This window comes from Branchiostoma belcheri, unplaced genomic scaffold, assembly GCF_001625305.1.
Source record: "Branchiostoma belcheri isolate BF01 breed outbred unplaced genomic scaffold, Haploidv18h27 scaffold32, whole genome shotgun sequence".
NCBI lineage: Eukaryota > Metazoa > Chordata > Leptocardii > Amphioxiformes > Branchiostomatidae > Branchiostoma > Branchiostoma belcheri.
Window position 1 is genome coordinate 138,374 of NW_017803932.1, and position 15,572 is coordinate 153,945.

Consider the following 15,572-nt stretch of genomic DNA (forward strand, 5'->3'; position numbering starts at 1 on the left):
CTAACGCACGCGTTTGACCTTTTAAATGTGGGCGTAAGTTTGCACTGTGTCCATTTCCCAAGGCAGTCGTCAAAACATACATCTACCTAGTACTCTGTCTTCCTTCATCTTTCCACATTCATTTTTCAAGCGTCTGCTTGAATTCCTCTTGAATATTGCTTTTGATTCACTACTAAAACTACTTTAAACTTTGTTCGGGGTCAAAAGTCAATAGTCGGTACTAGGCCCCAGAATGTGAAGGTTTGTTTCATAATACTCATTCGTTCTTGACTCTATCTAACACGTTGGCGCCAGGGGTGCAGTGAATAGCTTCAAAAGAGATACTTCCCAACCTTGACTACTTAGCTTAGGTTCAGACATTTATATCGTTAAAGTACTAAGTGGATATCAATGGTACTTATTACTAAAAGGTGTTTCTAGTCGTTCCATCGTTCGAAGATCTCAAAAGGGGCGATTGCCCTGTGGATGTCTAGATGACACGTTGTCATCACGTCAAACCGGTCCTCGGAGTATCTTAATTGTCCGTCTGACGTCAATTATATGTGAATGACCATCAGAGCAGTAGCGTTACAGGGTAACGCGTCAACTTAGTAGCCTTTGGGGATCAATGAAAAAAAACAACGAAAAACACGTCCAAGATCTTCCAAGGACAGACGTACATGCCCCTCATCAACTCTCCTATTGATTAAATCCCCGGAGGGCCTTCCGAAGGTCCTGGTGGTTAAAGGCTTTCTGGTATGTACGTTTCAACAAGAACGTTATGCGCATGACAGTCCCGGGGATCAGAATATAGAATTGTTTATTATTCTCTATCACTGACTCTTTGGAGCATTTATCGCGCTGCTTGATTTATTTTGTATCACGTAATCACTTTATTGTATCCAGATCCAATTTCACATTAGAGTCAACACGGGTCTCGTAGAATGGCGTTTAGGTAAAGGATTCATACCGAGGAAACATACACATCAAGACCAATTTTGCAAAAATTTCTTTCACGAAGGCCTTTAACAAAGTCACACCTAAGAGGTTTAAAATGACATGGTAACACTTAGTAGGTCATAGGTCAGTCAGGGATGTATGATCCCTTTTCGACGGTATGCTTTGTCTTATTTTCCTTCTTTCTGTATTGCAGTCTTTCATTTTTGCATATTCCCAACGTTCATTCATTTTCTCACCCGTACACATGTACAGCTGAAGTTGTTCTATATTTCTTTTGCAACAGACCTCCCTAGATTTATTATTTAGTTAACTACGTCTGAATACGGAGATAATCGTATGTATTGTGTGTGTTGAGACCTATGTGCTGTTTTTTTACCCTTGATGATTCCTATGTATCTACTGTCTGGGAAAGTGTCTGGCTCTCTCCTTTCAGAGTGACCAAGACCGACATAACTGTGTCGATCAAAGTCCATGCATTGCTGATGTAGAATATCGAGGAAAATTATCAGAGCTTCCAGAAGGTGCACAAGATTCGATTTTATGCAGGGCATACATGTAGCTGCATGCTGCTGTCAATTTTTTATATGCAAAAACGTCACACCTGGTAGCCTGGTTATATCATGACTTTGATTGGTCAAATCTGGTGATGAAGTCAATTTGATTTGGAACCTGTGGCACATGCAGTCAGAAGACATCATTCATCAAAAATAAGTCCTTGACACGTGGATGGTACGTATATTTGGATTAGATAAAGTGGATCGACTTCATCTTTATATGAAGAAAGTTTAAATTTGTTGTCGTCTTAATGTCTTTTCAGTGGGAACGCCAAAAAGGCAATTATGGGAACGTATTGATCTAATCACGCTTCGTAATCATCATACCTGTACACTGCATCACATAACATATGTCACAACATAAGCGCAGGACCTAAACCATTGTTTCTTTGGCTCAAAATAGTTTTGTCCTTTGAAATAGAGTTGGAAAACAAGCGTGCTGTTTCTAGGTTAAATCACTTTTTTATGTGTAAACAGATTCACGCCTGGCTGGCCTGAATGAGGTCCATACGTAGGGCCTTATTTGCTTCAAATGACCACAAGGCGCCGTTCTTACTGGCCTCACTAGCCCGTATCTTTCCCAATCTTTACACGGTTCAGCAAACGCAACTGAATCTTGAGTGAAAGAAAAAACTATCAAAGCAATACAAAAAGGGCGCAAACAAGTCAATCGTACTTCCCAGGTTATTCTCCTTTCTTGTCGTCTCCATGTTTGGTGTCGCTAACTGGAATGATCAACAAGTATAAAAGGAGGATTATTGCCCACTTCAGGCTTAGACCATCGCTTGGGTTCTCAAGAACTACTCACTTGTCGGACCCGAGGAAGGCAGTGAGTATTGTCACGCAGTCCTTTTCTATTCTTTTCTTATCTTGAATAGTTTTCTTATTCTCAATTCAAGCATATTGATATTTTGTGTAAATACATCCCGTGAACACTGTGTATGTTTCAGAAATTTTGTCAGGATAGCTTAACTTTGTCAAATCTTTACCTGGCCTTGAAAATAGTACAATTATTTTTTGTTGCTTCCCCCAAGCCATGAAGACCTTGTCAGTGACCGTGACGTTGGTCCTGCTGGTAGTTCTGCTGGTCCCGGACACCCAGGGTTGGTGGTGGAGCCGCCGGCGCCGGAGCTGTTCCCGGGTGGACTGTGCCTGGGGCGGCTGGGGCGGCTGGAGCGGCTGCACTGCGTCATGCGGACCGTCAGGGACCCAGAGCCGCAGCAGGGGCGTGTCTCGCCAGGTGAGTTGAAGTTTCAAAAGTTTCAAAAGTTGACCCTAATCTCCAATTGGAGTCGTGTTTTTCTTAAAAAAGACTCTTGAAACTCTAGACCATTCCTGAAAGACCATATACTGCGAACATGACATTAAATGTTACACAAAAACGAGCTACTTTTATATGGACTTGAATAAGAAATGCAGACAGTCAGACAGAGAGAGTCTCGGAGAGAGAGGGGGAGAGAGCGAAAGAGAGAGGAGAGAGAGAAAGAGACAAAAAGAGAGGAGACAGAAAACATTTTGACTACTTTTTTTTACAGGCAAGCTGCGGTGGAAGTGGATGTAGCGGGCCTTCGTCGGAGACCCGAGCCTGTAACAGGCACTGTTATAACGACGGCTCCCTCACCTCGTCTGGATGTAACTGCCCTGCTGGATACATCGGTGACTGCTGTGAGACCCGTAAGTCTTCACACAACACTTTGCTGTCTATGCCTTTGTAGCTTAAACTAATTAAAGGTTACGTTATAAAAACGGATACAAATATGACAACGTTTTGCAACTTTTGACCTAAATGCTGACTACAAAAAGGAAAAATTACGTGGAAAAATTATGTACAGATGGTGACTATTTTTACCCTACCGCTTTATCCAAGGGAGCTAAGTCTAAGTTTATAAAATTATATCTTACCGCGCAGAAATCACTTGCCCTGGGGTGGACCCGCCTGCTAACGGAGCCCGTACCGGCTGTAGCACCTACGGCTGTACCCTCACCTACAGCTGCGAGGAAGGATACGAACTCAACGGAGTCGAGACACGTACATGTGGCGGCAGTGGTTCTTGGTCCGATGAGGCCCCGACATGTAGCAGTAAGTTAGTTTGACAGTTACACAATACTTATACCTATGGAAAAAGATAGGTTGTCTTGAAAATTTACATAGAGAATTACAATAGTAAGTACGATTTCAGAATGTTTTCAAAGTCACTTGCTACAATGCATGTCTCTTTTTTGTAAGCCATACATGTAAGCAAGCTATATATGTAATTTTTCCGAATTTGTAGAGATTTGGCTATAAACGTAACGAGTAAAGTGGTGGTGACATCCCGAGTTCGCAGTTTTTAGGCGGTACTCCTTACTTCAGCGTAAAGCGTTGTCGACCCCCTACTCATGCATCCCCCTTCCCTGCAAAGCGTAAAAACTCCAGACCCCCGAAACTCACCCTCACACTTGAGTACTGTGTGATATCTCTGACAGAGGTGTCGTGTGCGCTCATCGACCCGCCCGCTAACGGCGCCATCGTGGGAGGCCGGGCCGTCAGGTTCTACGGCGACAGGATGACGCTGACCTGTAACTCTGGGTACGAGATGTCCGGCAGCAGCACCAGGAACTGCCAGGCTGACAGATCCTGGAGCGGAGATGAGACCGCTTGTCACCGTGAGTTACTTACTTACTTTACTTATCCTCTTCATCCCTTGCGAGACAAACTTTACATTTATTTTGTTGGATGCATTTTGGCACTTTTTTGTGGTTCATATTACGTCTGGATGTTGGTACAAAAGTTTAAAATTATAAAAACTTTCATCACGCAACAAACCACAGTGTGCCTGCCATTGCCCAGTCTTGAAACTAGGGAGCCTATAGCTATCTTATTGTACGAATAAACTGCAAATCTTGTTTCTAATCTGTTGCAGGTGTCTCCTGTGGGGAGTTGAGTGCACCCGAGAACGGTGCTAAGTTCGGGGACAGTTATCTGTATGAAGACGTCGTGTCCTTCAGCTGTAACCCCGGATACGGCCTGCAGGGGAGCGCCGACCGCACCTGCCAGGCCGACCGCACCTGGAGCGGCGAGGAGGCATCGTGTGCACGTGCGTTGTATGAAAACTTATCAAGTTCACGGTATAAAGGCTTTCGCTTGGCGTAAACACAGTCTGCATAGTGTGGATTGCTGATATCCGTTCAACCAAGTGAAAAGTTAACTTCAACTGTCTCGCTATCAGAATAAGATATCACCAGATTTACGTACGTGTCAATTACCATCTAACAGAGACGGGAGGCGCTACAAATTACCAATTAGCTTTTCAACCACATGCATAGTCAAGGTTCGCCCAAATATTTGGTGCGTGCTTTACGCCGTGATATAGCATGGGTCTAATTAATTTTTTTCCTTACCCCACGAGTGTTGTCATTGAAAGAATAACCTGATTGACGTCCGTGCAATGTGTATTTGTACACGTAGGCCTGCCGTGCCCCGTGCTTGACGCCCCAGACAACGGCGCTGTAACAGGCGATCACCTCTTCGGTGACGTGGTCACCTACTCATGTGACACTGGGTACGAGCTGGAGGGCGTGGCCACCAGGACCTGTCGGGCCGACCAGACGTGGAGTGACGCGCCGTCCGTCTGTAACAGTGAGGACCTGTTTTTACATCCCTGTCACCATTCAAACCTTTTCATCTCGGATCGCAAAACTTTTTAAAACAATTTTGGTCCCTTGCCATAAATGCTACAAAGATGTGTCAACAGTTAATAGGATGAGGGGAAAGAAATAAGAAATGGTTTCACCATCACCATTGGCGAAGAGAAGTTGGAAAAGATACTCACGGCATCAAAACTTGTAACAATTATAGGTTTACTCATCAATTAATTCTACTATCTACATAATGGTGTTCTACAGAGATCTGTTGCGGTGAGCCGTCGGTAGAGAACGGTAACGTAGAGGGGACCTACTGCTACCAGGAGACGGTGACCGTGTCGTGTAACGAAGGTTACCGACTGGTGGGGGCCGGGTCGCTGGAGTGCACGGCCACTGGAGCCTGGAACAACGACGTGCCTATTTGCGAGAGTAAGCATGGGGTCGTCTGATTTTCATTCTGAGATTTTATTTGAAGGAGAAAATGCTGTCATCTGCCAAACGTCACCAGTAAATGTGATAAATTTCACCGAAGACCCGTTTTTCATACCGTCTTTTGTAAAACAGTCATTTTTCATTATCATGCATTTTCCATTTCTATTCTCAATATGAGTTATACTTTTCAGGGATCTGTTGTGACAGCACCATCGGCATTGCCAACGGCCAGATCACTGCTGAGGAGGGTTACTGCTCTGGGAACGTGATCCAGTTCTCCTGTAACACCGGGTACGAGCTGGTCGGCAACTCCTCGGCCACCTGCCAATTGGACGAGAGCTGGGACCAAGAGATTCCGATTTGTCAGCGTAAGATACCTTTTCTTTCATTTCGCTCCTAAAAGTAGATGACTCGAGGACGAACGTATCAGACTTCACGTAAAACAACCCCTGCTTCTCTCGCCTTATTATGCCAGGGCCACCGCTAACATGTGTCTAGCAGCCACCCTGGAGTATCGGGCTGCGTTCCGTGCTTCTCGCAGTATTAGTGCTTGCCAGCCATCACAAACCAATCACGTCGCAGCTTACGGCCAAGGGGAAACGTGATTGGCTGATATCTTCTTAAGAACAGGAGGGAGAGTATTTGATTAGATGGTGCCTGGCAAGCGCTAACGCGTCGAGAGGCACACCCCAATGCACCGGAATAGTTGCTTTACAATTTTATAATTGGCCAATCTTCGATCATCAATGAACTTCTCTACGTTTCCTTTACGGTTCTGTTGCTGCAACACTTAAGATTTCATTCCATTCCAACAGGTGTGTACTGCGGAGACCCTGGCCACCTGCGCCATGCCACCAGGGAGCTGGAAGGCATGTACTACGGCGACGCCGCCTACTTCACGTGTAACACCGGCTTCATGCTCCAGGGCAATGGCAATCTGACCTGCGGCGCCTCTGCCGAGTGGGAGGGCGGGGAACCAACATGCGAGCGTAAGTACAAGTACGCTATTTATTAGAAGAGGCAACATCCTTAATAAATTCCGACACTTCTTAACAATTCTAAAGATGCATCGCTTGCTCCACCTGTGAGGATCAAACAGGTAAAATTTTGTGTCACAATGTTATGGTTTTATTGTTCCCCAGCTGATGGAGACTGCACCTGTGACTCCATCGCCTCCCCTGCCGGCGGCACTGCCACCTGTATCGGCGGGACCGTGAACGGTGCGCCCAGCCAGTTCGCCACCATGACCTGCCCGTCTCCCAAGGCCTACCCGGTGTCTGAGCGCCGATTCGAGTGTGGGGAGGCCACTGGCTACCTTTGGATGATGCGTCATTTCTTAACACTCACTCTGTCCGATGTCTTGGATTGCCAGGGTTTGTGGAGCGTTGTTTAAACGAGTTTGTCAAGCACAAGTAACCTAAACTCACCAAACGTTTCGAGCTTCATACTCATTAATGAAAACTGACCCACTCTTGGCAGACACGTGAGTTAATGGTTACGTGACGTCGTGGCTGTGACCTGTGTCAAAGTTTGAATACTGTTTATTGCCATTGTAGCGTTGTTGCTTGAGCAGTATTTCTTTTCTTATCATTTTCTCTTATAATCTCTTTAGATCAGTCCGCTGTGGCTGGTGCGGTGGATGTGAGTGGCATGATGATCAGAGCTACGGCCCCAGTGGACGGTACTGCCATAATTAGCGCCCTGAAGGAGGGATTCGCCGCACAGGACGGCTTCTGCCAGAGTCCCTGCAATGTAAGGCCTCTCAAAAGTTTCCCACCTCTGACAATCTGTAACTCTGGTTATTATTGCGATAACAAACTAAACGGGATGTACACCAGGAACTTTTCTCAAGCTCAGTTCCCGCTGAGACGCATTCCGTGTCAAACATCTATCAGTATTCATCATTAGGCCATGTTGATTTGATTATATGGATGACATCCTCCAGGAGCCCCAAAACTGATGCGCGCGTGCGAATAAAAAAAAAGTTTTGCCAAAAAAAAAGTTGTTTTCATTATGAAATCTACGTGGTCATGAGGGTTGAACAAATGGGGCAGAATATGGTTTGGCGAATAATCTAATCTTCAAGTTCATTTCCTTACAATTTCGTCTTTTTTCGTTGATTTTGGCATTCTACGACATTGGTATAGTTTTTACTTATTTTTTGGTAACTTACGGTATATTTTTGCTCATTTTGCAACTGTTTTGTACGATTTACAGTATGGTTGAAAACTTCTTTTTTGTTTGGAAACGGCCGAAAACTCATGCGCGCGCGGATGTCATCCATATAATCAAATCAACATGGCCTTACGTTTGTTTGCTAGTAAAAAATCTCATATCAGTCTCGTCCCTTCGTTACTGGCCATGGTCTGTGTTTACATTAAGTGTCCACCATGTTACATGACGTGCAAACTCGACGCACAGTACATGCATCATGTAAGAGTTTGTAGCACTATCTTTCTGTGCCTGTGCGACATTTTTGCTTTAAACACCATGATGCTTATCTAACGTCCATCCAACATCCTTAGGTTGGCGTTGTGACCCTGGCAGCAGAGGAGGCAGCCGACGGTTCTCCCGTGGAAGTCTCCGTCACTGTCCAGGTGTACATCCTCGGAGACACTGATGCTTTCTGGATCACCGTTCCTGATGACGTCAACGCAGCTTTGAGGTACGTCACGGTGAAAGGCATTGTGGGTGAATTGGTGTTGAGCTGTTTGCAAGGTCTACAATGCAATTTTCTGTACACGCTTCAAAACTCCAAAGATGAACGCGTCTGACAGTGTTTACAGCAATCATCACAGCAATTAATCAAATTACATTTATGACATGTTCAAATATGCGTAGATACGCTGGATAGCAGGTTAATTTGAACGTTCTCCTGTGTAGTACGAATGCCGACGCCTTGAAGCAGCTTGCCCAGGCCGGCGGAGTTTCCTTCAGCGTGGGCGGGCAGGACTTGGTCCTGGAGGATGGCGGCTTCAGCACCTCGGACAGCTACATCACGTGTCCCGAGGGTCACGAGCTGAGCGGATTTAACTGCTGTAAGTCCTTTGCACGTTATTAGATGGCACCGTGTGGTTGGACCGTTCCTAATTACATCATGGTGATGAGACGATGCTGTTCTCGACCTGATTGGTCAATTCATAAATGTTCCATAGAGATGATGACGTCATAACATTTTCTGATTGTGGCGTTGCCTAAGGTTGACATTGGACATAATTGCAGTACGTTTATAACATATCTATCATCTATTACACGCCTTGAATGGCAAAATAATGGACAATTACTTCCTTATTGAAAGAGCCATTTCTCCTTGTTGAAATCAAACTTATATATAATTAAAAAGGTACCAAATACTGTCTCTGTACGCACATTCAAACTTTGCCAGAAAGCTAAAAGTTTACTCTATAATTATGGATTTCCTGACTACTACTCCTTATTTCCTAGACGAGTGTCCTGCTGGTACCTACTACGACTCGTCGAGTAGCGAGTGTAAGGCTTGTCCGTTCGGCTACTACTCGGACCAGGCCGGTCAGACCAGCTGCACCATGTGTCCTGACGGGAAGAGCACATACGGCGAGGGCGCCAAGGAGTGCCAAGGTATCATCACACAAAAGATAATAGCTTGATGTAAGGTTTATAATCCAAAAAACAATAACACTCGCCTCAGCTCCCACCATCTTTTAATTCCACCAACGGCAATGTCATGACACTGACTCCAAAAATATAATTGTCTATTTTGATAAACTTTAATCGGTTAGACTTCTTGATGCACTGAAAGCATGTTTCTCATCCCCTAGTGTACGTGGACTGCTACTGTATGGACGGCCAGCACCCATGCACCTTTGATGCTCAGGATGGCTGGGTGCGCCACTGTCCGAACGGATACCAGAGAGAGGAGGACGAATGCGTTGGTACGTAACAGCGACATTCATAATTTCGCCGGGTACTCGAAGACAGTAACATTTAAACTCCCTGTTAATAATTCATGATCCAGTTCTACTTTCATCTTCGATATTCAGGAGTAGACAGTGTAATTGACTCATGGATGATAAAGTCTTGGTGTGGCAGTGACCAGAAAATTGGAAGCGTGAAGTGTTTATCATCGTTCTTCTCCCGTTTGATAGTTGAGTGTCCCACTGGATCAAGCCGCTACGGAGCATCGTGCTTCCAGATGAACTCTATGACCGTCCCCTACAGCACAGCTTCGGTAAGTTCAGTTACATCATCGCCTTGGTCTGCAGGGTGAGTAACCTGCTTCTGAATCTAGAGTTCGAGAGTTCGAAACCAGTCTGTTGCCGCTCAACCGACTTGAATACTACTAGAAAGCGTCTCCACATTGTCTTTTGAAACCATCACACTTGATATTTGTCATTATCGAGTTTACTTCAGAAAAGGTTGTGCTCTTCTTGTCACTGACACTCTACCTCTTGTCACTGACACTGCTCTTGACAAAAAATACTTGATAATAATATAACGAATACTTGATAATACAAATAAACTTGATCATTTATCAAGTTTAGTCCAGAAGAGGTTGTGCTCCTCTTGTCACTGACACTGTAATGTCTGCTTCGTAAAAGGCCGTTCCCTTCTTCTTAATGTAGAAAACTATATGGTGACGTTTTGTAAACACACTGTGTTCTCTTTTCAGCAAATCTGTCGCTTCAACGGAGGTGAGATCGCCCGTGTGAAGGACCAAGGCACCGCGGACTTCATCAAGGAGCTGGCGGCGGGGAGTGAGGTGTGGATCGGGCTGGATGACCAGACTACCGAGGGAGAGTACGTCTGGTTGGCTGACGGCACCGCCATTGCCGACGGTGACTACACTGCGTGGGCAAGCGGTAGGAAAAAAACTGTTTTATTACACTCGCCAAGAAGGTGATGATTTACGTAACGTGCGGCTTTGTAGTTTTGTTTGAGGATTACCGTAACTCAATCAGATATTTGTGAGTAGGTATCTATAAAGGAAAGGACAAAATCATATATGGGCCCCTAACGGCTTTCTAAGGTAATGCCGCGGAACTTCATATTTCATTAACCCCAGTTTAGTGTGTTCATTTGGTTTATGAGTTTTCTCTTCGTCTTAATCATAACGCTTCAATTCTGACGGAAAGGGAATGGTTTGTGTTAAAATCTGTTTTTGACATGCGCTTGTCAAAACGCTAACGTTTCCACGATATGTTATGTCTCTATCACAGGCCAGCCGAGTGATACTCTGAGTTGGAACGACTGCGTGAAGATGGACGCTGCAGGAGAGTGGACCACCAACAACTGTAACCACTTCACCGCCTACGTCTGCGAGTTCAACTAGACGTGGAGGATGTTGAAGTTGTTTTTGCTGTGGTAATTTCTGTCTTTTTGCGTCCAGTAGTCTGGTTTACTAGTGGCTAATAGCATGGTTTATTGAAAGTGACGGAGGTTTCTCCTAGTTGTATTACTTGCTTTAGAATGAATTAAAAAGTCTTTCCCTTTCTTGCTGTTTCAGATACACCGTCTCCTGTGTTATTGTGTTGTTTCTTGTTTCAGCAGAAGTTTAGTTTGAATCTCGAAGGAAAGTATCGAAGGAAATTCATATATATGATCATGATTCGGGGGGACCGAGGCACATTGTTAAGGTGCTTTAGGCACTTAAAGACACGAAAGAGCCGACAAAAGTGCCCAACAGATGTGGCAATGCATGTTTGGTAGATGACCAGCAGAGTCGTGTGATTGGACAGCTAGCTTCTATCTATATCATGGTAATGTCAACATGCTGCTCTGTGATTGGTTCATTGGTAATTAACCTCAGCCAGTGCTGAAAGTGCTGAATGGTATCCCCATCTGCACCATATTTTTCTTGACACCCCCCTACGCGACAAATGGTACATTCTATCCGGATCGAAACCGGATCAAAGCGAATCTATTCGGCTCGATATCCGGACAATTCTATCCTAGTGGGAAAAGGGCATTGGGCTTGGTAAGAGACAAACGGTGAATGACTGACACAGCATACCTAACAAAGCTTTGGACGAAAGTAGAAAGACATTCACTGAGAAATTTAGACATTTATTAGTTGAAGGTCAGCTTCAATATTTCCTGGTTACATTTATTGTAAAACCATCTTTGTAAATCAACTTGTGCCGTTAAACATGTAATGATAGTAATTAAATCTTTTCCATAGCTTAAACTGAATTTGTATGCTTCCGTAAATCTGCGGTCTGAAAATATTGCCGATACTGTCTACAGCAACACAGCATCCATAGTATTCGTTTCATCGCACAACGGTGCCAAATATCAGCATAAGTGAGACAACCTGAAATGCTTCATGGATGACTACAAGAATTAAGCTGGTGTCTCGCATAAGCTACTAACAGTTATTTCCGTCTTTCTAACAATTCTGTCTAGTGTTGTTAATGTCGACAGTGTCGTCACTACAGGTACCTTGAGTGAAGTATTGTGCCCTTTCAAGATTTTAAAGGGTCTGGTTATAAAGTGGAGTGACCTTTTCTATCGAAAGCAGCGCAGCAAACTAATATAAGCCTCAATCAAGGAAGCATATGTAGTGTCTAAACTCTTTGCTGCTTTGGTGTAGATCTAGATATCAGCAACGTTAACCCTATCCGAAGAGGCTGGTGTGGCGTCTCGTTGGGAAGAACCCCTTGTCGCCGAGGGACCTCTTGTCGGCTGAGCGGCGGCGGAGCCAGTACCATGGCGGGACGAAACCTTCCGACCCGATCCGTTCCCACATCCAGCCGCGCAGGTTGGGCTCCTCGGTGCTGCTCGTCACTGTGTCCAGGGACGCGGTGGGGCCGTCCTCGTCACGAACCGGCCGCTCCAGCCACACCCCGCCATCTACGGAAACCAATTAATATACATTTTGTTCCGTGTAAGTCGATCAATAGACTAAACATTTCACCTCGTTGGCATTAACTAGCATTACCATTGCCATTACCATCTGAAGCCTTTGCCTTTTTGGCGACGCGCAAGGGATGAAGCCTATTGTGTAGTGTTATTGTCGCTATAGCGCACTGCCCCCCATAACTAAACTAGACTTGTCTTCATCCTTACATCACAAAAAAAAACTTAAGCAAGAACAGAAGTTTAGTTCGGCATTCTTTTCTCGCCAAGGCCCCAAGTCTTTATACACAAATGACATCTTTCTCCGCAGTATAGTCAATTATCACAACTGTCGCAGACGCGACCTAACGTGTCAACCCCGCTATTTCGTCAGGAGTGCCGATAATGACTGGAGGTGAATTGAGTACCACAAGGGACTGTAATTGCACCGCACATTAGTTTAAGTTCCTGGGAAATGATTTGCCTCCAGACGTAAAGTGTAATTTCACAGCCTTCAGCGTCGATTTGAAAATACGTGAGGTTTTAACTAAACACCCTTCTGAGACTGAGATGACGTTCTCTGTCTGATCACATGTCGGATTCAGGGCCTGGATGCTTCTACTGATACCAACATATGAAAAACGTCCTTATCTTCACAGTCGTTTTCCCCCTTTTATCAATGCGTTAAAACCCATAGTTTTAAACGTTAACCAATCTGGTATGTTAACTTTGTGCGACCTGTTGTAGCATTTGAGTCTATCACAGGATACCTGTTTCTAATCATTTTCTTTTCGTTTCATTTCTTCTGGACGCTCACGACAATTTGAAGTATAAATCCGAGAATCAAGAAATTAGACTACTTAGTATACAAACGGAGTTTTCATCCAGTAAAAGAAATACATAATTTAAACAAAAACTTGGGTTCCCTTGCGCCAAGAGCAGCTGTCACCTGAAGTGCGCTAACATTAACCACCTGTTACGAGTAATCCGCCCTGCCAAATTAACTTCCTGGGGTCTTTGACACGTGCGTCTTTCCAAATGTAAAATGCATAGGAGTGAATACACGCCATGCAGCTTGCCGACAGAATATCATCACAATGAAGGCTCATGTCTGCAGCAAAATCATACATTTATATGGAATGCACACTAAATAGACTCAGTTTAGACATTGAGACATGTGCAACATTACGTATGGGAGAGTACCTCCACGCTTCCTCGTAAGCCGATGTGCGCAGTGTCAATCACAATCGATGCGCGCGTGGTGTCAACCATGAAATCAAATCAGTGTGCCTTAATCGTTGATACAACATCTTAAACCCGATCTGAATTCTGCTTAAGAAATCGCTGTATTGAAATAAGTCAGTTATATCTTCTTTCTGTTGTGCAGGTATCCCGATACCTGCCGCTATATCATGAAGGGTCGTTATAAATTACCACTGCCTGTAAGCTCTTCCGTTAAGCGCGGTCACATTCGTCTTACGCTTTTTGGGAAGGATTTTCGGCGAAGCTTTGACAGAAAAGAACCGCTGACAGAAAAGAACCGCTGACAATCTGTAACAGTCCTGTCCGTCTCAAGACAGGGGAATGTTGTACGATACGTCCACGACTGTCCCAAGAATGCTTCAATGATTTTTCAATGTCGTCAACCTATAGCTACATGTACCTGGCCTGAGCACTTCGGCAGGTTCACAAGCAACTGTCTTTGCATAGATACATACCAGTTCTAATGATTCAACAGTTGTCCGTATCAGCGCCAAATTATATAGTTATGCTTCTACCAAATTTCTATTACCTTTGTTCTTTGTAGCGTGCTTTTTAAGAAATAGCTAATGAACAGATACATGTCATAGGCAATGACTTGAAGGTTCATGGCGCTCCCAAATCCTATAACGATGTCGATGGTATCTGACAAGCTATTATGAAAAATGAAGAAAACTGCATTTACCCTTTCCTTGAAAGACGACGGGCAGCCCTCGTCCTACCGACGTACTGGATACGAAGAGTAAGGCATCACAGGCAACCATCAAAGCAAACATCGCCGGCGCCATGCCCGCAAGACGCCAACCTGTAGTCATTTCTGCCGCTGAGCTCCAACCTGTGGTGTAAGCTACAAATGCAACAGGGCGGGGTACTGGAGCACTGATATAACGTCAGTAACGGGCGTCACTAACTTACGCCACGTTACGTCGGAGTGACTGCAAACGTGAAGAAGGAAGACAGACTGGTACTAGCACGAAAACTTGATCTGATAAGACTTTTCCTCGAAATTTATACAAAATTTAAGTTCATCCGGAGTGTCTGCCAAATTTGGATGGCTAGCGGGAGACTTTCAAATGACGTTGAGATGGCGTCATTAATACAGAACTAGCTGTGTAGGTGGTATTGCGGTATGCAACAGAATTATGAGTGTAATAGTGAGACGGTGTAGGCGTACTTGTTAATTCTTTCTGACGCATATGCTCAACTTTAAGGATAGAGAAGACATCTAGCCTTAAAAAAGACTTTCCTATGGGAAATTTTGGTTCCTAAATTTATTCAATTGACAGACAACAGGATGTACGCAGATTCGTATGCTAAAGTAATCATAATCATTCAGTGAATGTATTTGAAAATTATCCAATAGCAGTGGCAACACATTATAAAATTTGTTTTAAAAAACGACGAAGCCAATTACAAAGAAAATCCAACACTTTCACAGTAACTCGCCGCGTGAGGCATACCATCATCGCCCACAGAACGCATTAGAGGTGAAGCCTGATATCAATTTTCACCATAAACAAATCACTTCTTACGCTTTTGAATGAATACAGATATGAATACATAATCTGTATTGAATAATACAGATTATGAGGCAAACCTGGACCCTCGAAACGTACCCTTTCGCCACTTTTTCGCCAAGCACTACCACGGACCCCTGTTGCGGATGAAGTGGTGTATACGCCGTTGACGTTAAAAGGGTCATGAGGTAAGGGACGAACTAGGCCCCAAGAGAAAATTTAGGAGGGAGGAGCCGTGGGTGTTCAGAATATTGGAGATCAAGATTTCTTTTCCATCGTTTTGCCAATTCTCCTTTTTCAATTCTCAACTTTGTTGCACAAACTAAGTCTGTTTTGCCATTAATGTATTCACACTGGAAGTTTTTAGATGCACCTAGGGATTTGTCTGTTTGCTTAGGGTTTTGGTGTCGGGCTAACTCTTTACATGCAAGTC

General features: G+C 44.3%; 2 protein-coding genes across 2 annotated transcripts; one reads left to right on the forward strand and one right to left on the reverse strand.

Moving 5' to 3' along the window:
* The first annotated feature begins 2,264 nt into the window (after positions 1-2,264).
* On the forward strand, positions 2,265-11,034 carry LOC109475003 (sushi, von Willebrand factor type A, EGF and pentraxin domain-containing protein 1-like). The gene is made up of 19 exons (XM_019775526.1): positions 2,265-2,322; positions 2,528-2,733; positions 3,029-3,167; positions 3,403-3,573; positions 3,960-4,139; positions 4,397-4,570; positions 4,942-5,112; positions 5,379-5,546; positions 5,741-5,917; positions 6,365-6,538; positions 6,692-6,922; positions 7,162-7,301; positions 8,075-8,214; positions 8,433-8,587; positions 8,994-9,146; positions 9,347-9,460; positions 9,674-9,756; positions 10,198-10,387; positions 10,745-11,034. Exons 2-19 carry the CDS (start codon positions 2,530-2,532, stop codon positions 10,855-10,857), a joined length of 2,877 nt encoding a protein of 958 aa, XP_019631085.1. The 5' UTR covers positions 2,265-2,322; positions 2,528-2,529; the 3' UTR covers positions 10,858-11,034.
* Positions 11,035-12,141: 1,107 nt separating this feature from the next.
* On the reverse strand, positions 12,142-14,410 carry LOC109474962. The gene is made up of 2 exons (XM_019775454.1): positions 14,308-14,410; positions 12,142-12,377 (listed from the first exon to the last, which is right to left on the reverse strand). The coding sequence occupies exons 1-2, from the start codon at positions 14,408-14,410 to the stop codon at positions 12,142-12,144; spliced, it is 339 nt and encodes a 112-aa protein (XP_019631013.1).
* Between the last annotated feature and the right edge of the window lie 1,162 nt (positions 14,411-15,572).

What these genes read in the sequence shown, in the direction of transcription:
- LOC109475003 (XM_019775526.1), top strand. Translation starts at nt 2,530, where the DNA reads ATGAAGACCTTGTCAGTGACCGTGACGTTGGTCCTGCTGGTAGTTCTG. An exon ending in AGATGAGACCGCTTGTCACC is followed by an intron (nt 4,140 to 4,396) that starts GTGAGTTACTTA and finishes AATCTGTTGCAG; the next exon opens with GTGTCTCCTGTGGGGAGTTG. An exon ending in CGATGTCTTGGATTGCCAGG is followed by an intron (nt 6,923 to 7,161) that starts GTTTGTGGAGCG and finishes TAATCTCTTTAG; the next exon opens with ATCAGTCCGCTGTGGCTGGT.
- LOC109474962 (XM_019775454.1), bottom strand. Translation starts at nt 14,410, where the DNA reads ATGGCGCCGGCGATGTTTGCTTTGATGGTTGCCTGTGATGCCTTACTC. An exon ending in CGTCGTCTTTCAAGGAAAGG is followed by an intron (nt 12,378 to 14,307) that starts GTAAATGCAGTT and finishes TGGTTTCCGTAG; the next exon opens with ATGGCGGGGTGTGGCTGGAG.